Here is a 19,709-nt window from a genome sequence, read left to right as displayed (position 1 = left end):
GACTTTTTCTCTGAACCAATGTTTAGTAATCGCTTTAGTTTCTATATGAGTGGCAACAACGACATTGCTTGTTGTACTGTAAACTTGGATGCGAGGTCGAAGCTGTATGCCAACTTAGACTCCGGAAAAGAAGGAACAAAGCACTCAAAGTCCATTTTAAATTAAATGAGAATTTGTATATGATGTCGAAGAATAATCTTTTCATGATGTCCTAATGTCTAACAATCTATATTGCTTGCCGGAGAATAGAGAAAGCCGTGCCCTTGGGGTAGTTGTGGAACTTGGTCTTAAGGATGTGGTGGACGTTGTCAAGGTTGGAGGTGATTCTGTTATTGAAGACGTGGAAGTATATGCGTGGATAAAGTGTAGAGGAGGTTGGTGTACCAGTGAGACAGTTACAGAGATTTAGGAAGTATTTGGTCCATAACATGTTGAGGTAGGTGTGACACGTATGACAATTACACTATAGATTGATCTTGGAGTTGAAGAAGAAGAAGGTAAAGATGGAAAAGAAGACGGTGAAAGTAAAAAAGGAGAGTATGAACGTTAAGGTTATGCGAGATATGATAAAAATTGGGAAAGAATACTGTCGTTTTCGAACAAAGAGCTCAGGGGTCATTTTGTCCCCTATTAGAGTTGACAGAGCAAAAAATTTAAGTGATTGACGAAATTAATTGTTAGAGACCAATTGAGTAATTAATTTTAGTTGAAGACTAAAGTGTTTGATACCACCAAAATGGATAAAGGTTACTCTAGAATTAATTATATATTATTACACCCCAAGCTAGCACCGTAATAATAACGATGACGAAATCTCAAAAGCTCCCCAATTTAGTGGAAAGTGTTCCCTTTTCCGTCGTCGTCGTCTTCTTTTAATTTCAGAAAAAATTATATTTACAATTGCAATTTTCTCTTTGTTGAGAGAGAGAGAGAGAGAGGTTACGTCAATGGCGGACCAGAGGAACCAATGGAGCTGGGACGTCACCGGCTTCGAGCAGTTGAAGCCGCAGTCGTCGGAAGGAGGCAATCAGAGGCTGAATGCGTCGCCAACGAGATGGCAGTCCATGTCCTCCTCTCTACCTCCGCCGCAATCCGTGGCTTCCAAGGTTCAGCGATTGAAGGACAATGTTAAGGTAATGTGTTTTTCATTTCCATGCATACCTTTCTTCTTCTTCTTGCTCTTTCGAATATCGTAGTTGAAGCTGGAATTTTAGTTCTGAGCTTGTTTATTCGTTATTTCTTCACTTATAAGTTAACGAACGGTTCTTTATCGGTTTTTTTCCCGGGAGAATTGTAGTGACTAGAAATGAGTTAGTTTTGGCATTTGAGAAACTTTATTTATTATTTGTTTTGTTCGATTTCTTTGCAGTTTTGGAATATTTTTTTCTCAAAAGAATATAATGTAGTTGGAATAAGATAGCATGGTGATTAAATTCGTAGTGTTGAGAAGGAATAGAATTAGATGGAGCGGAATAGAGTGGAGTGGCATAATTGTTTCACTCCATTTTGGATATATTCTACTGCAATAGAAAGGAATAATGATTAAAAAAATTTCATCTTTGTTATAACATGTTATTTACATTTTCATTTTACTGATTCAGAAAATGACACTTGCCTTTGCTTCTCTGCTACGCTTATTGCATTGCATTGCTCTGCATCTAAGGAGTATGACGAAATTCTTGTTGTTTATGTGTCTTCGCAACTGCTCAGGTTTTGTTTCTGTGTTTCGAGGCTACGGTGTCGGCTCAGTCTGTGCCGGATCCAGAACTGTAGACTGTAGTCAGTGAAAGAGAATAATTTTTGTTGAAATTCATTACTGTATGGATCAAGATGGATAATTGAAAAGAAAATTAATAAAATCAGTTAGAAACTAATTTGGGTCAAAAGCAGTATTTTTTTACCTTAAAGTTTCATGAAAAGAAAAAAAAATCTGAAAATAATAAGGTTGTGATCTTGTAAGGTGCATTTGAAGTGAGAACTATGATATTATATTTTGTGAGTAATAAGACTATTATGTTATTTGCCGACCAGGAAATAGGCACTGCCTTTTGGAAATCTTGTTTAGGACCGTAGAAAAAATGTATTGTTTGGGTGTTTGGGTTGTTTGTAGTAGGTATTAATTTCCAAACTTCATATGACCATGTGCTAAAATTTTTTTGTATATGTGCTTTTTCTGAAATGCCTTCATATCATTTGAAGTACTTGTACATTAAACAAGCTCGGTTGATGTTTTGAATATTTTTGTTTCTGTGGTGTCCTAGTCAATGTTCTCGTATCATGCAATATTTGTTTAGGCATGTCTTAATAATCTCATCAGGTACTTTGCACAGCTTGCTAGAAAAGACTACTTGCAGTTAAGACAAGAAGCAACTGAACTTCAGGCATATACAAATGCAAAGCTTGATCGAGTTACACGATATCTTGGTGTTCTTGCTGAGAAATCCCGCAAGTTAGGTACATCACTATATTGTATTGATTCACGGTTCTCTAGATATGCAGAAGGTGTAGGTCTGCCATTTTTCTTATTGATTCTTTTTCTTGACTGGGTCAGACCGAGTTTAGATGAATTGAAGAATATAAGTGGGCATTCATGGAGAGAGAAGTTATAAGATAAGCCCTCTGTTGTAAATGTGATGTTGAATAAGCTGAACTGCTGAACAACATTTGGATAGGCAAATATAGGAGTGCTTATGCTTGAAATATGAACATTTAGAATTTTGATGATTCAATAAGGTCTGTGATTCTATAGTCAGAAAATATTTGTAAAACAGATACTGGTCAAGCTGTTTCCAGCAATCATAATAACAATTTCCTTAAGTTAAAATGTTAGCTACTGAAAATGAAAATAAGCCCAAAAGAAAGAAGGGTTTGTAAGGCTGTTTTAAGTAGCTCATCCAGACAATCAAAACTTCTCATGATTACTTATTTGTATTAGAGAGGCCCAAGTGAGCTGCAAATATGTAAATGAGCCCATCCATAAAATTCTTGAAATATTTTTGTTCAAAGTGTTGCAACTTGCAAGGTCTAATATTCTGTGAGCCATAAAATTAGTTCCATGCAGGCTTGAGACTTTTTCTTTAAACAAATGTTGGAAGCTTTTCTATTTTATTTATTTATTTTCTTTTATTTTTTTAAGTTTTTGAGAAAGCACGTTTTGAACAAATATTCTGATGCATGCATATCATAGTATTTGTCTTTTCTTGTAAGCTATTCTGTTGTTTGCTCTTGTGATTTTATATCTTGAATTTTGTGGCTGCTTATGATTGCTAGATCAAGCTGCCCTTGAAACTGAAGCAAGAATATCTTCAATGATCTATGAAAAAAAGAGATTGTTCAATGACTTATTGACATCCAAAGGTAATTAGTATGTGTAATTTCCTTATTATTGTTAGTTTCTTTGTATTGAGTTCAGGTTTTCCTCAGATAATGTTTATATATTACATAATGTAATGAAGTATATTGTTTGTAGAACACACAGGTAATCCCTATATTGCATGGCCTCCGTGTTTTTAAGCATATTCAAATGTGTGCTTTGATATCATTTGCAGGCAACATACGTGTTTTCTGCCGCACAAGACCATTATTTGAAGATGAAGGTCCTTCAGTCATTGAATTTCCCAATGATTTTACTATCCATGTAAATACTGGTGATGAATCCTTGTCTAACTCCAAGAAAGATTTTGAATTTGACAGAGTTTACGGTCCTCATGTTGGACAGGGTAAAGTTTTATTTTATTTAACATCTTTTTTGTGTTCAAACTTCAAAACCTCTTGCATGCTTTTGAATTACCTTGCAATAAATATTCTGTTTGCAGCTGAGTTGTTCACTGATGTTCAGCCACTAGTGCAATCAGCATTGGATGGATATAATGTTTCAATATTTGCATATGGACAAACCAATTCTGGAAAGACGCACACAATGGTTATTCTTTTTGTCTTTCACCTTGTGTGCATTGTGCCCTAGGCATACTTTTGGCCTGCTTCTCAAAAGAAATAAATAGTTGCATGAAGGTCTTGAATTCAATGCTGATTGAAAAATGGAAATCCTATCTGATAAATGAAGTCAATTATTTTACCCATTCTTTCACTTAAAGTCAAGAATATTGCGCCTAAATTTGTATTTTTGATGTTCATTCATTGTTCTCAGGAAGGACCAGACTATGATCGAGGTCTATATGCTCGTTGTTTTGAGGAGCTGTTTGATTTAGCCAACTCAGATTCAACTGCCACTTCTCAGTACCAATTTAGCATTACCGTTTTTGAGCTCTATAATGAACAGGTCCTGTTCTCTTTTACTTACTATATACAACTTTTCTGGTATCCACTGTTTGCTTCCTGGTTTTGGTTGGCATTAGATTATCAAGGCCTTTTTTTTTTAAATGTTCCTGCAGGCTAGAGATCTTGTCTTGGTGTCAGGGAAAAGCAAGCCTAAAGTCTCGTTTGGATTGCCTGAATGTTTCATAGAACTAGTGCAGGAAAAAGTTGATAATCCTCCAGAGTTTGTTAGGGTTTTGAAAGCTGCATTTCAGAGTCGAGGAAATGATACACTAAAGATTAATGTTTCTCATTTGTATGGTCTAACTTCCCTGCTCACAACATACATGCTCATATTGTACATTGCTTCATGATTTCAGTTTGTTTTTGCATGATATACTTCAACTGATAGCTTATTTCCACTAAGGTAGTTGGTGATATCAGTGCACTTAGGAGGTGCACTTAGGAGGTTGTATTATATGTACAAATTTTCTTATTTCACAAAATAAGTTTTGCACTTGGTTGACTTGGTTAAGTAACAATAGAAGAAGGAAGTATGTAATGCACGAATCGTAATAAAATAATGGCCTAATTAAGCAACAAGATCCATTAGTTTGCCTTAGGTTTCTTCAAATTTATTACCATGATAATATTCTGGGGTAAAAAGTAAGTGAAAGATTATTGTGCGATTTTATGTTCATCTGTCCTGTGTTAGTGGTTTTTTCCTTGGTACTGTTCACTAATTTAGACAAGTGCCTTTCTCTAATATGCCTTCATTTTCAGGATTGTCACAATACACATATTTCATAACAATTTGATCACCGGTGAAAACTCATATAGCAAACTCTCTCTTGTTGATTTGGCTGGAAGTGAAGGTTTAATAACGGAAGATGATAGTGGTGAGCGTGTCACAGATTTGCTGCATGTTATGAAGTCACTTTCAGCGTATGTCATTTTAATTCTTAACATTTTTCTTCTCTTTCAACTATATATTTTATTTGCCTACTAGCCAGCAAGTATTTTTTTTTTTTTGTCTATTCATGTGATTTGGTTCAAATGTTATCTGTTATCCTAGATTTTTGGTGGTTTGTCTCTTTTTATTACATGGTGTAAATGGTGCTTGCTCAACATTAGTTAACTTAAAAAAGACTTCTTGCTGTACCACAACCTAGCAAGCTTAATTTACTTTTGGTAGAGGCGAATAGGGTTCATTATATGATCCTTTTATTACCAAATGGTCTAGAGTTCAATCCATTCTTCTTAAATGTTACCGTGCAACACATGGTAGGGGAGCCTATACATTCATGCTTCAGGCTGAATGATTTCTTGCATGAGGGAACGTCTTAGATAAAAGAAAAAGTTATTTTAAGTGCCTTATTCAATAGTTTAAGTTTTGGGAGAGTTAAGTAATGGTCTCTTATTATAACTAATTCTGCTTGGGGAATTAATCTACAAATAGTTTGCCTCGTATGACTATATCAACTTTGTATTCTCCTTAGGGGGCTTGTTTCTGTTGATATGCCGGTCAACAAAAATTGTACCACTGAAATAAACTACGCTAGCTTCTGTAACAAATGCCAAACAATCTATTCTAATAGATACCTGCAGAATGATGTTTGACCAGGTTGGGAATCAAATTAAAACCCCAAACTGGTGCCATCAAATATTAATAGGTAGTTTCACATAGAAGGACAAGCAATTCATTGCATAGAGAAACAGCAACAGAAAAATGTTGGAACAGATGGGGAATGGATTGGAATGAGTGCACCACGGAAATGTAATCCAGTAGTAATAGGTGGAAACATATGCATTATGCAAGTTATGGCAACCCAACCAGAGTTTCTCCAAATGTATAACTTATGAATAAACCTACCCTTTTTGTGTTGTGAAGTCTACGGTGTGTCATATGTGCATGCACACAGACCCGTTTGAAATACTTTTTGAACCACAAATTAGGTGGTATGCTTAAAATCTACAAAACTGAATCGTAATGTGATTTCTCCTTGTAAAGTCATGATTTCCGTTTTCATTCATGTTGAAGTGTTATAGAAAGTTTAGAAATTTCTCTCATTTCTTGCTGCATTTTATATTTGTCTTTACAGTTTGGGAGATGTTTTGTCTTCTTTGACCTCAAAGAAGGATGCTATTCCTTATGAGAACTCAGTGATAACAAAACTGCTTGCAGACTCGCTTGGTAATTCTTCTTATTTCTATTTATTTATAAACTAATGGTGGCATTTGTGTACTCTTTATAGAGTTAGAGAAACTGAGAGACAGTAGAGAGAAGAGAGAAGAGAGAAAACTAGAAAGAGAAGTAGGAATTGATAATTATGAATAATGAATCACAAAAGCACTGAATTTGTGCTTGTATACATAGAGAGGAGTGTGTTTTCAGCTAGTTAGTGAAGAGGGGCAGGAGAGTCAATACACACTAAAGTTAGTCAGGAGAATCTGAGTTGGTTAGAGGGAACTGTGGTAGCTGGCACTGTCGTGACAGATCAGTAGCCACTTCTAATTTCTAGACTCTTCTAGAGAATTCCCTAACTCCTATTACTCTCTCTAGAATGAGACCCGCGCACTGCGCGGAACAGTAAATTAACGATAGTATATAATAAATATTAAAAATTGTTATATTTTGTATAAATAAATTAAATATGTGTAAATTAAAGTTAAATTTAAAAGGTGTTTTATTTAAAATAATTTATAGTACAAAAGATTTGGATGTTAGGAGTTGTACAAAGTGACATTTTTATTTGGTGGTTTGATTTTTACATTTATTTTAGTTGATGGACTTAGTCTTCTTATGTAGCGCTCGTCTTCTTTATTCTTTATTGGTTGTTGTTAGAGTTGTTACTTTCTTTCTGTCGTAGATTCTTGTGAAGGCATGTTCTTTATGAATTGTTGAGTTGGATGCACTTTCTATTGTGTTGTTTGTTCCATCTTTGCATGGATGTTCTTTTTCCGAAGATATGTCTTGAATTTGTATAGTTTTCTTTCTTCTTAATCTCTTGATGGAGTGGTACTTCAATGCCATTACTTTTCTAGAGTGTCATTAGATTTGAAGCAATTGTGCCCAATAATTTTTTTGCTTCGCCATGAAATAGTACAAAAGTATATAGAGTTATCTTATTGTTGGATATTGTGGAGTTTGATTACATGTGCCACAAATGTAGTTTTTTTTTATATGCTTTTTTCGGACACTTTTCACATTCAACACAGTTTCATACAAATTTGTCGTCAATTTCGTTTATAGTTGCTAAAATTGTAAAGATCTTTTCCTATTCCAATATTCAATTTATGTATTCATTAGGTATACGGTATTTGAGTAAGTATGAATGTATGATGCATGTTGTGAGTGTTTTTTTTGTCATACCTGATCATCAGATTCTCGTTGCATGGCTATTAGATCTTGGATAGTTATTCGATTTTTAATCATTTTGCCTTGAAAGAATGATGCTCCATTGAATAAGTTGAGATGTCTAATTCAGAAATAAATTTTTTGTGTTAAATTTGATGTTATTTGAAAGAATAGTAGTAAGAGACTTATATAAGTAGTTCAAATAGTATGGAATTTGAATACTTGTAACGTAAAATTTATTATAATTAATAATATTATTATGACATTTGTAGTATGAATATTTATTACCTTCAGTAAGTTAATAAATTAATTGTTGGGATTATAATTGTTTATAACGGTAAGATATAATAAATATAGGAATATGGATTCAATGTATTTGTACGTTACAAATTTATTGTATTGTATTTTTTAGTTTTCTTTTTTGTATATTTTATTTTTTGTTGATTTGGAAATAATAGTTGATTTGGTAAGTTTTGAGTGGTTGATTCTAACATTTTGCCAAGTAAGCAATGTTGCTGACATGTCGTTAGTAGAAGAAGAGAAATAGCTTCAAAGTAATGTGGGTAAACTTATGTATCTATTTTTATATATTAAGAATAGATAGATAGATGGTCATTGTACATTAGATTCTTGATGTATTGATGACAATAATAGATTGTCTGTTCTTGTTAAGATGTTAAAATGCTTTGACATGTTGGCCCTGGGGTGGTGTTTTGGTTTGTTAATATAGTGATATCTTATCTGTTTGTAAATTCAAGCTGGATAGTAAAGGTCTCTGATAAAAACGATTACTGAAATCTGAACGAAATTTTTACAGCACAGCTATAAGATAGGTAGTGTTGTATGTGGAGGATGTTGGGCAGTGAATGAACCCATATACGCCAATCTGTAAAAGGCATACAGTAGCCCAAGTTTGGTGGTATAATGCTAGTAAAGTGGGTTTTTACTCCATCTATGGTTTTTGACTTATTCCACTAATGGATAACTTCTTATCCCTCCACTGTGTAGAAAAACTCTGTTAAAAGTGTGAAGTGACACTGTGAACATAATCTGTGGTGCTTTCGTTTGACATAGAAACTGATTCTCAATATAATTAGTTATATTGCATTGTCATGATTTGGAATTCAGTTATGTTTGCTTAAATTCAGGCACATAATCACCTTTGTTGTAAATTCTCTTTGATGTTTATAGGTGGGAGTTCAAAAACACTGATGATAGTGAATCTATGTCCAAATATTTCAAATTTATCCGAGACATTATCGTCTGTCAGTTTCTCTGCCAGAGCACGAAATTCTGTACTAAGCCTTGGAAACCAAGATACAATGAAGTGGGGAGATGATGTATGTTCTTCCCTATCCCCATTTCTTTCTTTGGCCTTCATCCCCTGCTATCTTCTGTGTGATTTGAAATGTGATTTGCTAGTTTAAAAGAAAGAGACCATATAATGCAAGATTGATTCATATATGTGGTGTAACTGATTAACTTGGTTAGAATTCAGTTCACTATACTTTTCCTTGTATATGTCCTTCTGACCTACAAGTCTTTTTAGGTCATTGCAGCAAAGAGTTCAAGATTACAATTTTGCTATTTAGATTTAACGTGTCATGGCTCTTATAGGCGAATGATTCCCGGAAGGAATTGTATGCAAGAGAGAAAGAAGTCCAAGATCTGAAGGAAGAGGTTCTGGGACTTAAGCAGCTGCTTAAAGACGCAAATGATCAGTGTGTTCTACTCTTCAATGAAGTTCAGAAGGCATGGAAAGTTACTTCTACATTGCAGACAGATCTAAAGGTATGGTAATTTATTTAAGTGTCATGGATATGGTGGCAGGTTTCTAAAATAGTTTGGGGAATGTTGCTTTCTCCATGTAACACACTGTAATGATGTTACTCTGGTAGATAACAATATATTCTTCACGTGGCAAGTAACAAGATTCTTGTTCAGCATTTGAATGTTTCTTATGTGGCTAAATGAACACAACCAAAATATTTCATTTGTTGCATTTGTTTATATATATTTTTGGGCTTGCATTCTAGGTGTGCATTTGGTCAATTTCAACTTCTACAGATGCCATATTATATTATTTGTTCTCATCAAATAGTAATCTCCCCCCCTCCCCCCTTCTCAAAACTCCAATCTGATATATTGTTGAAAGAAGTCATATATGCTTTGTTTTCTTGAAATATATAGATAATTTTTCACTGTAAAGTGTTCTTTGGTTTCCACTATTTTGCAAAAAATCATTTTGTCCTTTCAATATTTGATTGTTACTGTTGAACAAAAGGCTTGCAATGTTTTACATTGTTGTTTCTTTGCTCAGGCAGAGCATATTCTTCTGGAAGATAATCGTAACATAGAGAAAGAACAAAGTGCTCAGCTTAGAAATCAAGTTTCTCGTCTGTTACAGTTAGAGCAAGAACAAAACTTGAAGATACAACAGCGGGATTCAACCATCCAAACCTTGCAGGTTGATATCCTATTACAAGGAAAGCATTCATTAGACATTTCCACAAATGATTTATCAAGTCCAATTTTAAGTGTTCTCTTATATAATGATATTTTTTTTTTGATATAAAACTTAGATGTTCTGACAACAACAACAACAACAAAGCCTTGTCCCATTAAGTGGGGTCGGCTACATGAATCAAACGACGCCATTGTGCTATGTCATGTATCATGTCTACGGAGAGACCGTTTACATGTAGATCTCGTTCTTAGGTCTTCTTCTGCCTTTCGCCTTTTGTCCATCTTCCATCTCATCAACCCCCTTGACTGGATGTTCTATCGGTCTTCTTCTCACATGTCCAAACCACCTGAGACGCGATTCAACCATCTTTTCCACAATGGGTGCTACTCCAACTCTCTCCCTTATATCTTCGTTCCTTATTTTATCCAATCGCGTATGACCACTCATCCATCTCAACATCTTCATCTCTGCCACACTCAACTTATGTTCGTGCTCCCCTTTAGCCGCCCAACACTCCGTACCATAAAGCATATCCGGTCTTATAGCGGTGCGATAGAATTTACCTTTAAGTTTTAAAGACACTTTTTTGTCGCATATAAAACCAGATGTACTCCGCCATTTTGACCAACCTACTTGGATCCTATGATTTACATCTTGTTCAATCTTTCCATTATCCTGTATGATGCACCCAAGATACTTAAAACTTTTAACTTTTTGTATGATGTTTTCTCCAATCTTCACCTCTAAATTAGGGTTTTCCCTTCTCAGACTGAACTTACATTCCATATATTCCGTCTTACTACGGCTTATGCGCAAACCATACACTTCTAGAGCTTATCTCCATAACTCCAACTTCTTATTTAGGTCCTCCCTTGACTCTCCCGTAAGGACGATATCATCGGCAAAAAGCATGCATCATGGCACAGGCTCTTGGATGTGCTCTGTGAGTACTTCCAAGACTAATGTGAAAAGGTATGGACTTAAGGATGATCCCTGGTGTAATCCTATACCAATAGAAAATTCCTCTGTTATACCACCTTAAGTCTTCACACTAGTTGTGGCCCCATCATACATGTCTTTAATTGCACGAATATATGCGATCCTTACTCTCCTCTTTTCTAAAACCTTCCATAATACTCTATCATACGCTTTTTTCAAATCAATAAACATCATATGTAGATCCCTTTTATTACGACGAAAATTAGCTTTGTATGCAAAAAATTGATGCTTGTTTCACTAAGTGGAGTTGGCTATATGGATAAAAGATGTGAGAGTATTTTGTTGTGAATCAGTTTAACATTCAAACCAAAAGCATTTATATTGTTTTTCTTTTAATAGTTTTACCAGTGTTTTTTATATATATATTGGACAACTCTTACATCTCATTAATTTTTCTATTCATGCCCAAGCCATCTAAGTCAATAATATTCTACCATATTTTCTCCAATAGGCACTATTTCAACTCTCTCTAACGCATCAATTCCTAATTCTATCATCTCTAGTGTGTCCACGTATATAATGCAGTAACTTCATCAAGTGTGTCCATTCATTCCTAATCCTTTCATTTCTTATGCTTTGACAATGTTCTGAAAATAATGACATTTCAGGATCAACCTTTGTATGCAATTCAGCCAGCTCTTATTGACTTATTCATCCTTGGTTTATGATGAGATTTGAATAGATGAATTATTGAGTTGTGAAATAATCATTCTCATGCAAATCACATTGAAGCTACACTTCCCATCTTTTGTGTCTCTGCATATTCTTTTATCTTGCTAGAGGTTTGGGTATCACTTCCTGTATCCAAATAATCATTAAAGTTGTTATAATCCATTGTGATTTCTTCCAGTCATCACTTATCAGAGCACTGATTGAAGGAACAACCACTAAGCACAATTTTGAGATGCTCACTGCATTGTCTTCCTTTTGCCCATTTACTAGATGTCTATTCTTCTGGAGTGAAAATCTTTTGCACGGATTCTTTTGATTGTGAGTAATATAGAACCGGTGGGCCAATTTGTTTAGTTTAGGTGCCAAACAAACCATGTCTTTCAGGTATTTCATTCCATTGTCTGTGACATGGCACTGTGGACCATGACCTGCAGCTATGAGCTATAGTTTGTTGTATAATGTGGCGTTAGCAACCTTTTTCTTTAGATGCATGTAATCTGTTTTCTTAATACTTGCCAGCTAATATACGTAACGTCTGTTTGTCTTTTTTGTTACAGGCTAAAATTGGAACCCTTGAAGCACGATTCAATGAAGCTCTTAGATCCAGCAGCACTGGGTCAAATGGCATGAATTCCATTGGTAGTGGGAATGACGTGAATTCTTCTACGGTAAACATGAAACTGGAAGCAGAACTCAAGAAACGTGATGCTCTAATTGAGGTCTGTTATACATAACAATTTATCTGACTGGAATGCTTCCAATATTCCCTTCAAGTAGGATTCTGGTTATTGCTTTAGACTCTTTTACTCCTTCTTTTTCCCCATCAAAACATCTTTTGCACCCATGTATTCAACTGAGAAAATTTTAGCTAAGCAATAACTAGTTGGTCAAATGGCACCAATTCTTGTAAATCTTGGCCTGCCCCTGATGAGATACTTGTTAACCGTCTTAATATCCATGAAAAGGGGAGAATACTAGACCTGCAACTGACTCTTTCGGTTTTCTCTTCTGATAAACTTTCTAGATTAAAAGATCTGCTATTTTACTTATCCCAAAAAAGGAAGCATTCCATAAGTGAATGTTTATTTTGTAGGATTCTTTTGCTGTATTAAGTTTTGATGTGCTTAATTTTCAATTCAATATTTTGCAGAGGTTGCACGAAGAAAATGAGAAATTATTTGATAAATTAACAGAGAAAAAGTCTTTGTCTGGATCGCCTCAGGTAGGTAAATTTTATTTCATAACAAAATAACTGTTCTCATTTGTGGTGGTGTATATACATATATTTTGTGTGCATATTAATTAACAAGCTACATTGAATAACTTCATAGTTCCAATAATTGGATTTAATGTTCACTATAATTTTACTTAAATGTATAAAATTATTTTCAAAATATAAGTAAATGTTGATGTTGATATTAGAATAGTTATATATAGATGTTCAATTTATTTATTTATTCTTAAACTTAATATGCGTGATTATCTTGATGTCATGATAACATTCACGGGTTGGGCTAGTACAGTTCATACATTCACAGGTGAAAAATACTCTGTGAAAAGAGATCTCCTAACTTATAAATATAACTAAATTATTTTATTTTATCACTATTTTCCGCTATGCCTAATTCTTCTGTATTCTTTTGGTGGATTGTAAAACTTCTTCATGTTATTCTCTTCACTAGATAAGTTCTCAAATTCTGTTTCCTCTAGGTCGGTTTTCTTTGAGCATATATATGGGATAGATAGCACAACCAAAAATATTGTGACCATTATTTTATTGCCTGCTTTCAAGCTGTCTATGTAGTGTTTTTGTTTGAAAAAATTCTTCCTTTATTTACAGTTTTCAAGTACATCATCCAAGGGATCAGTTAGTGTTCAGCCTCAAAATATAGGGAGGTATATTCTAATTTAGTTCCTGTAGGTTTTGTTATTGTATTTTTTTTAAATCATATGATTCTGGTGATTATTGGCTATATTCTCATTGTTTGGAATATGGAATGATCCCAGCAATAATACAAGATCTCGTACCATGGATGTTCTTCCTTCACCCTTGGTGACAGATAAAAATGGCGGCGCATTTGCTATAGTTAGATCTGGTTCTGAGAAAGATAAGATTACCCCAGCGGGTGAATATCTTACTGCTGCCCTGAATGACTTTAATCCAGATCAATATGATGGCCATGCTGCCATTGCTGATGGTGCAAACAAGCTTCTGATGCTGGTATTATATTGATATGTGTAGCATTTATTTTATTGAGAATGGATGAATTATAATGTGTGTGGAGATGTGTCGTATTTTAAGCCTTTTTGGGGGGAGGAGTTCTCGTTAAAATCCTTATCACAAGTCTAAAATTTAACAATTCCATGTCTCTGGTAATCTGCTAATTACTCATTGGATGGTACAGTGCCTAGATGCACTGAAGGTTTTGGGCAGATCCGCATTGTGAGTTCCATTTCTAGTTGCCAAAATTTGGGCTTAAGAATTATACTCAATCAAGTTTGAAAGTTTATAAATATTTAGTTTGTTTAGGTGTTTGATGATTATTGGTTTGTTTAATTTATTCTGATATTCAAGACAGAAGAGAAAGTGTACCTGGTGAGACAATAGAATCCCTTATGAATGAGAAAATAAAATGAAACAGTAAGATTAAATTGCTAAAAAAATACCTCTTTGCATATCAGGAATTGAAATTCCCTTAAACGCAGAGAGAATCAATGGAAGGCCATAAACACAATTATATCCCATAACAAATGTAAGAGCAGACCAAGACACCCTTGAAAAAATTTGCTCTGATGTTGATTGCTCTGCATCTTCTGTCTAGACAAAATAAAGTACGAACAGCATGATAATATCCATTACACTTACAGGGTAGAAATGCAACGATTACAGGTTCTAGCTGCAGTCATTAAAGGTGGTTCCTTCAGGGAACATGAGATACTTGCTGAAATTAGGGATGCTGTTTTCTCTTTTATTCAGAAAATGGAGCCAAAGCGAGTAATGGATACAATGCTTGTTTCCCGTGTTAGAATCCTCTATATACGATCTTTGATTGCTAGATATCCAGAGTTGCAATCCATTAAGGTAACAAAAATTTGGTATGTATTTGCTGGTGTTCTAGTCAATTGAATTTGGCTCGGATAGTCTGATTAATTTGCATATTGGATTGGAAGGTCTTGCCAGTTGATTGCTTTCTAGAAAAGGCTAATGCTGGACGCAGTAGAAGTTCCAGCAGAGGGAGTAGTCCTGGAAGATCTCCTGTGCAGTATTTTGATGAGCAGATCCGAAGATTTAAAGTGAATATAAAGCCCGAGAAGAAGTACAAATTTTCATCTGTTGTTTTGAAGATTCGTGGAATCGATGAGGTAATGCCTACATCCTCTAATCTCCTTTTTGATGATTAGTTTACCGATGTAGTTTTCTCTTTTGATCTTTGAGATCCATAAAAGAAAAAGAGTAAACCGTTGTTTTAGCCCTTAGAAGATTAGCTTGTAACACAGCCTCTTCTCTTGGCTTGAAGCGTGATTAAGCATTGATCTACTTTTGCCTTATGTTGAAATTCCATCTTTATTTAGAAGAATGAATGTAACAAGGATCAAACTCTAAATTTGTTGGTCATAGAAATGTTGATACCATGTCATTAAACCACTTATCCCAAAAGTTTAAGTTGTTAAATAGAAGTTTATGAATCGTTATATTATCTAATACATTTCAGAAATTCACCCAAAATAAGGGACTATCGTTCAAGGGCCAAAATATTGGTTCACTCAAATTAGATATCGCAAATGTTTTAGGTACCATGACCAGGTAGTTATTAATATGTGTGGAATGCTTTACTTCACAACAAATCAATCTTTTGAACGTCAAAATGGTGGTTTATATAAAAATCATATACCACTTATCCCTATCTCGTGTTTTCACCTTTGTAAATGGCAGTTATTAAAAAAATTTTCCATGAAGATACATTCATTCTTTTAATTTGATTGAGGCTTCTTTTCTGCTACCGTACTGGCTAAAAAATTCAATCAACTTAAGTCACGGATAGAATTTTTCTTTTTGTTTATTTCTAAAGTTGTTGTTACCATTAACTTTAAAATTTGAAGTAAACTGCACAGGACACCTGGAGACAGCAGGTAACTGCTGTAAAGTTGAGGGAAATTACTGAGGAAGCGAAAGGTTTTGCAGTTGGAAACAAGCCTCTTGCTGCACTATTTGTACATACTCCTGCAGGTGAGCTGCAGCGTCAAATTAGAATCTGGCTTGCAGAGAGCTTTGATTTTCTCTCTCTTACTGCAAATGATGCACCTGGGGGATCAACTGGTCAGTTGGAGCTTATTTCAACTGCAATTATGGATGGTTGGATGGCTGGACTGGGTGCTGCTCGGCCTTCCAACACCGATGTACTTGGCCAACTACTACTTGAATATTCGAAATGTGTCTATACTTCCCAACTGCAACACTTGAAGGTATGCCTCATCTTAAATCTGTCTGGAGAATAGATTCAGTACAATTCATGTTCTCGACTCCTGCAAGAAGCCTTGCTTACATTGGAGCTATGTGTAGAGAGATGACCAATGAGCGTCTTTGGTGCAAAAAGGGTTTCACAAGTAGCATGCTTTGTTTTTCTTCTAGAAAACTTATAGGAGTCTGTATATTATACTGGTTTTGTTTTCTTGTCTCCCATTTCTGATATGACATTTTATTAAGCCCAAAAAGTAAATCCTGGTTTAAGGATAGAATATGAGGTTTCTTTGTGTATATGGTCATCCTAAATCCATAAATGATTTATTTTCAAAAATGTCACTGAAAATAATCTGCTTTTGTTATTTATAATACAGATCATGTTTTGACTCTATGTTGTACTCCATTTGGTTATCAGGATATTGCTGGTACCCTGGGAACAGAAGAGGCCGACAATGCAGCACAGGTGGCTAAGTTGCGTTCAGCTCTAGAATCTGTTGATCTCAAAAAAAGAAGGGTACTTTTACTTTATTTAATTGCTATATCTCATGCACACATAATATTTTACAAACTGACTTTTGGATAGTTTCTTCACGAATTAAAAGAAAAGATTCACTAGTTACTATATGAATGAAGGTTGCATCACTTTCGTGTGAAACTTTAATATGAACAACTGTAGTGCGGTATTTTGTTTTAAAATTTTCACTTTTACACTTTTAAATTGATTTAATAAGAGCAAGAGCAAGAGGAAGTGGAAGTCCCATAACATTATAGTTGCTTTTGTTGCCACAAGCTTATTCTCGGACTTCCAGTGTTTGCGTGGTTAGGGGAGAAGATGTAAATGCAATATGTACCGGTTCTTGTGACCCACTCATGCACAACACCAGTTAGTTATGACCAAGGAGCTCTAAGGGGTTGTTTGTGAGTTGAGTTTGGACGAAAATGGAGAGCTTGTAGCACAATTTATTCTACAAGCTTTCCCTTCCCCTCCCCTTCCCTCCAAACCCTAACTCACAGACAACGTCTAAAGAATTCTTGGGAAGCCGGTATCCTAGGCTTCAGTTTGGTAATTGCTTCAGTTCCTTCTGAGCAGAAAAATAGGTGATTCAAAGATGGGGAAATGTTGCATTTGACAACAACTTCCATTCTTAAATGCTGGTCTGTCTATTGTCAGTGTCACACTTGGACCATCTTAAGTTTTTGCAACGTTAGGGTAGATGAAGCTTAACTTAAAGAAGGATCCTGATGCAATTTCTTAAATAATTATCATGTGCTCACATTGATTTCTTATCATATTTAGATTTTACAACAAATGAGAAGTGATGTAGCTTTATTTACACTGGAAAATGGTGATTCACCTGTGCAAAGTCCTTCTACTGCCGCAGAAGATTCACGATTGGCATCTCTCATTTCACTTGATAGCATATTGAAGCAAATAAAGGTTTAGTTTCTTCTTAAAATCTGGTTTTAACTTGAATAAAAATAATAAGAGTAAAGTATCGTTTTTGTTGGGTAAGTCCTATTTGTGTCCCTAACGTTTAAATCATCCTATTTGTATCCTTAACGTTTATAAAAGTGATTCAATGTTATCCTACTATCAATTATACTAACAAATCAGATTATATTTTTCAATTATTCTCACTTGAATGTATTCATTCTCAATTAGGTCTCACTTGGATGTGTTCGATTTTAATATTATACCCATTATTTGTTTTTAGATTTAATTATGTCCCTAGAAAAGTGAATTATGTAAATATTGTAGGAATTAGTTTCAACATTTGATGAGCTATTTTTTGGAGTAGATCATCGATTCTATCCCAGGCATTTGTATTCTAACTTCAAGAAGAGATTTTTAAAACTCAAACTAAAGCGCTCATAATGTGTAATTGACGGCAGGATAACATTGAATCACTTTTACAAACGTTGGGGATACAAATAGGACGATTTAAAACACAAATAAGATTTACCCCAAACGTTGGGGGCAAAAACAATACTTTACTCAAATAATAATTTTAACTTATATTTTATTCAGGATATAACAAGACTTTCTAATATGAATACCATCGGGAGAAGTAAAAAGAGAGCAGTGCTAGTTTCTCTTGATGAACTAACACAACGGATGCCTTCCCTTCTTGAAATTGATCAACCCTGCGCTCAGAGGCACATCGCAGATGCTCGCCGCATGATTGAGGTATGCAAAGTGTTGGTCTGTAGGGCTACATTGTACCCCATACATTACATGCTTATGGTCATCATCCTCTTTGTATATGGTTGTCCACCTTTTGCCCTGTTTTTTAAGAGTATTTGCTATACACATCCAAGTCTTTTTTGTTAACCAAGTCCAACCAAGTTGGTCTAACATAACAAAAATCAGTTATGGCTAGCATTATTCCAAATCTTATTGTTTAATTCGTTAATGCCCAAATAACACTGGAATAAATTAAAATTGTTTCATCAGCTCGTTGGGTTTGTAACCGAGTTAAATGCTAAGGAATGATTGGATACAAATTAATTTGAAATGATTTTCTCATTCCTTGTTTTTAAAATGAAATTTGATCACCTAAATATAAATATGATTATGATAGAATATTATGATGTCTGATTCATTTACCTATCCATGCTAGTGAGACCAGATTTGGTGGTTGTGATGGTGTTTGTTCAATTTTGTATGAAATTTATGGATTTATTATAGTTTTCTTTTGAGATCAACTGGGTATAGCCTTTTTCCTCCAAGGTTTTAGATTCCTAAGCCTTTCTTCCTGTATGGTGTAGTCAATTCCTGAAGATGACAGCAGTCTAGGCAAACCAGTAACAGACCTGGGTTCTGGCTCTGAAACTGATGTGACACAGTGGAACGTCCTCCAATTTAATACTGGCAATACCTCACCATTTATCATCAAATGTGGAGCAAACTCAAATTCAGAACTAATAATCAAAGCCGATGCTCGAGTTCAGGAACCTAAAGGAGGTGAGATCGTGAGGGTCGCACCTAGACCATCCGTGTTGGAAGATATGAGCTTGGAGCAAATGAAACAGGTATTTGCCGAACTACCTGAGGCTCTAAGCTTGCTTGCTTTGGCAAGGACGGCAGATGGCACTCGAGCACGATATTCTAGATTATATAGGACTTTAGCCATGAAGGTTCCATCCCTTAGGAACCTGGTCAGTGAGCTTGAAAAAGAGGGTGCCCTGAAAGATGTTAGGACATAACCTTATGATTGTGAACTAACATGCCTCGAGTCAATTGTGTTAATGGCTACAGTTCTTGGTAATCTTAATTTACGATAGTTATTATGCATGCAAATTAATTTTAGTGTGTATTTTTCTGTATGGAACTAACATTAAGATTTGGGCAACCGGTTACAAGAGGAAACCTTTTGCACAAACCATTGGTTGGAGATATGCAAACTTCTACATGTTTTAGGCTTGTTTTTACGTTCAATGCTATTTTAAATAAAATTGAAGGAAATGAGATTAACAATTCGATATGATGCTAGCAA

At 34.8% G+C, this 19,709-nt stretch overlaps 1 protein-coding gene across 5 annotated transcripts; it reads left to right on the top strand.

The window, feature by feature from the left end:
* The first annotated feature begins 774 nt into the window (after window positions 1-774).
* On the top strand, window positions 775-19,636 carry LOC107642269 (kinesin-like protein KIN-14B). Of its 5 annotated transcripts, none has more exons than XM_021122706.2 (23): window positions 775-1,133; window positions 2,331-2,454; window positions 3,271-3,357; window positions 3,549-3,719; window positions 3,816-3,922; window positions 4,148-4,279; window positions 4,392-4,570; window positions 5,038-5,199; window positions 6,357-6,448; window positions 8,804-8,952; window positions 9,230-9,403; window positions 9,933-10,079; window positions 12,308-12,469; window positions 12,901-12,972; window positions 13,591-13,646; window positions 13,758-13,971; window positions 14,728-14,832; window positions 14,922-15,113; window positions 15,864-16,214; window positions 16,628-16,726; window positions 17,510-17,650; window positions 18,242-18,400; window positions 18,982-19,636. In XM_021122706.2, the coding sequence occupies exons 1-23, from the start codon at window positions 948-950 to the stop codon at window positions 19,417-19,419; spliced, it is 3,699 nt and encodes a 1,232-aa protein (XP_020978365.1). In that variant the 5' UTR covers window positions 775-947; the 3' UTR covers window positions 19,420-19,636. The 5 variants fall into 5 exon arrangements, with proteins under 5 accessions (XP_020978365.1, XP_016201048.1, XP_088344158.1 ...); XM_016345562.3 differs by having other exon boundaries at window positions 14,641-14,832; XM_016345563.3 differs by having other exon boundaries at window positions 795-1,133; window positions 2,318-2,454; window positions 14,641-14,832.
* Window positions 19,637-19,709: the final 73 nt, after the last annotated feature.

The sequence above is a fragment of the Arachis ipaensis genome, chromosome B5 (assembly GCF_059453495.1).
Source record: "Arachis ipaensis isolate K30076 ecotype BB chromosome B5, ASM5945349v1, whole genome shotgun sequence".
Lineage (NCBI taxonomy): Eukaryota > Viridiplantae > Streptophyta > Magnoliopsida > Fabales > Fabaceae > Arachis > Arachis ipaensis.
Note: the sequence above shows the minus strand (reverse complement) of the source record. Positions and strands in the feature narration are given on the sequence as shown.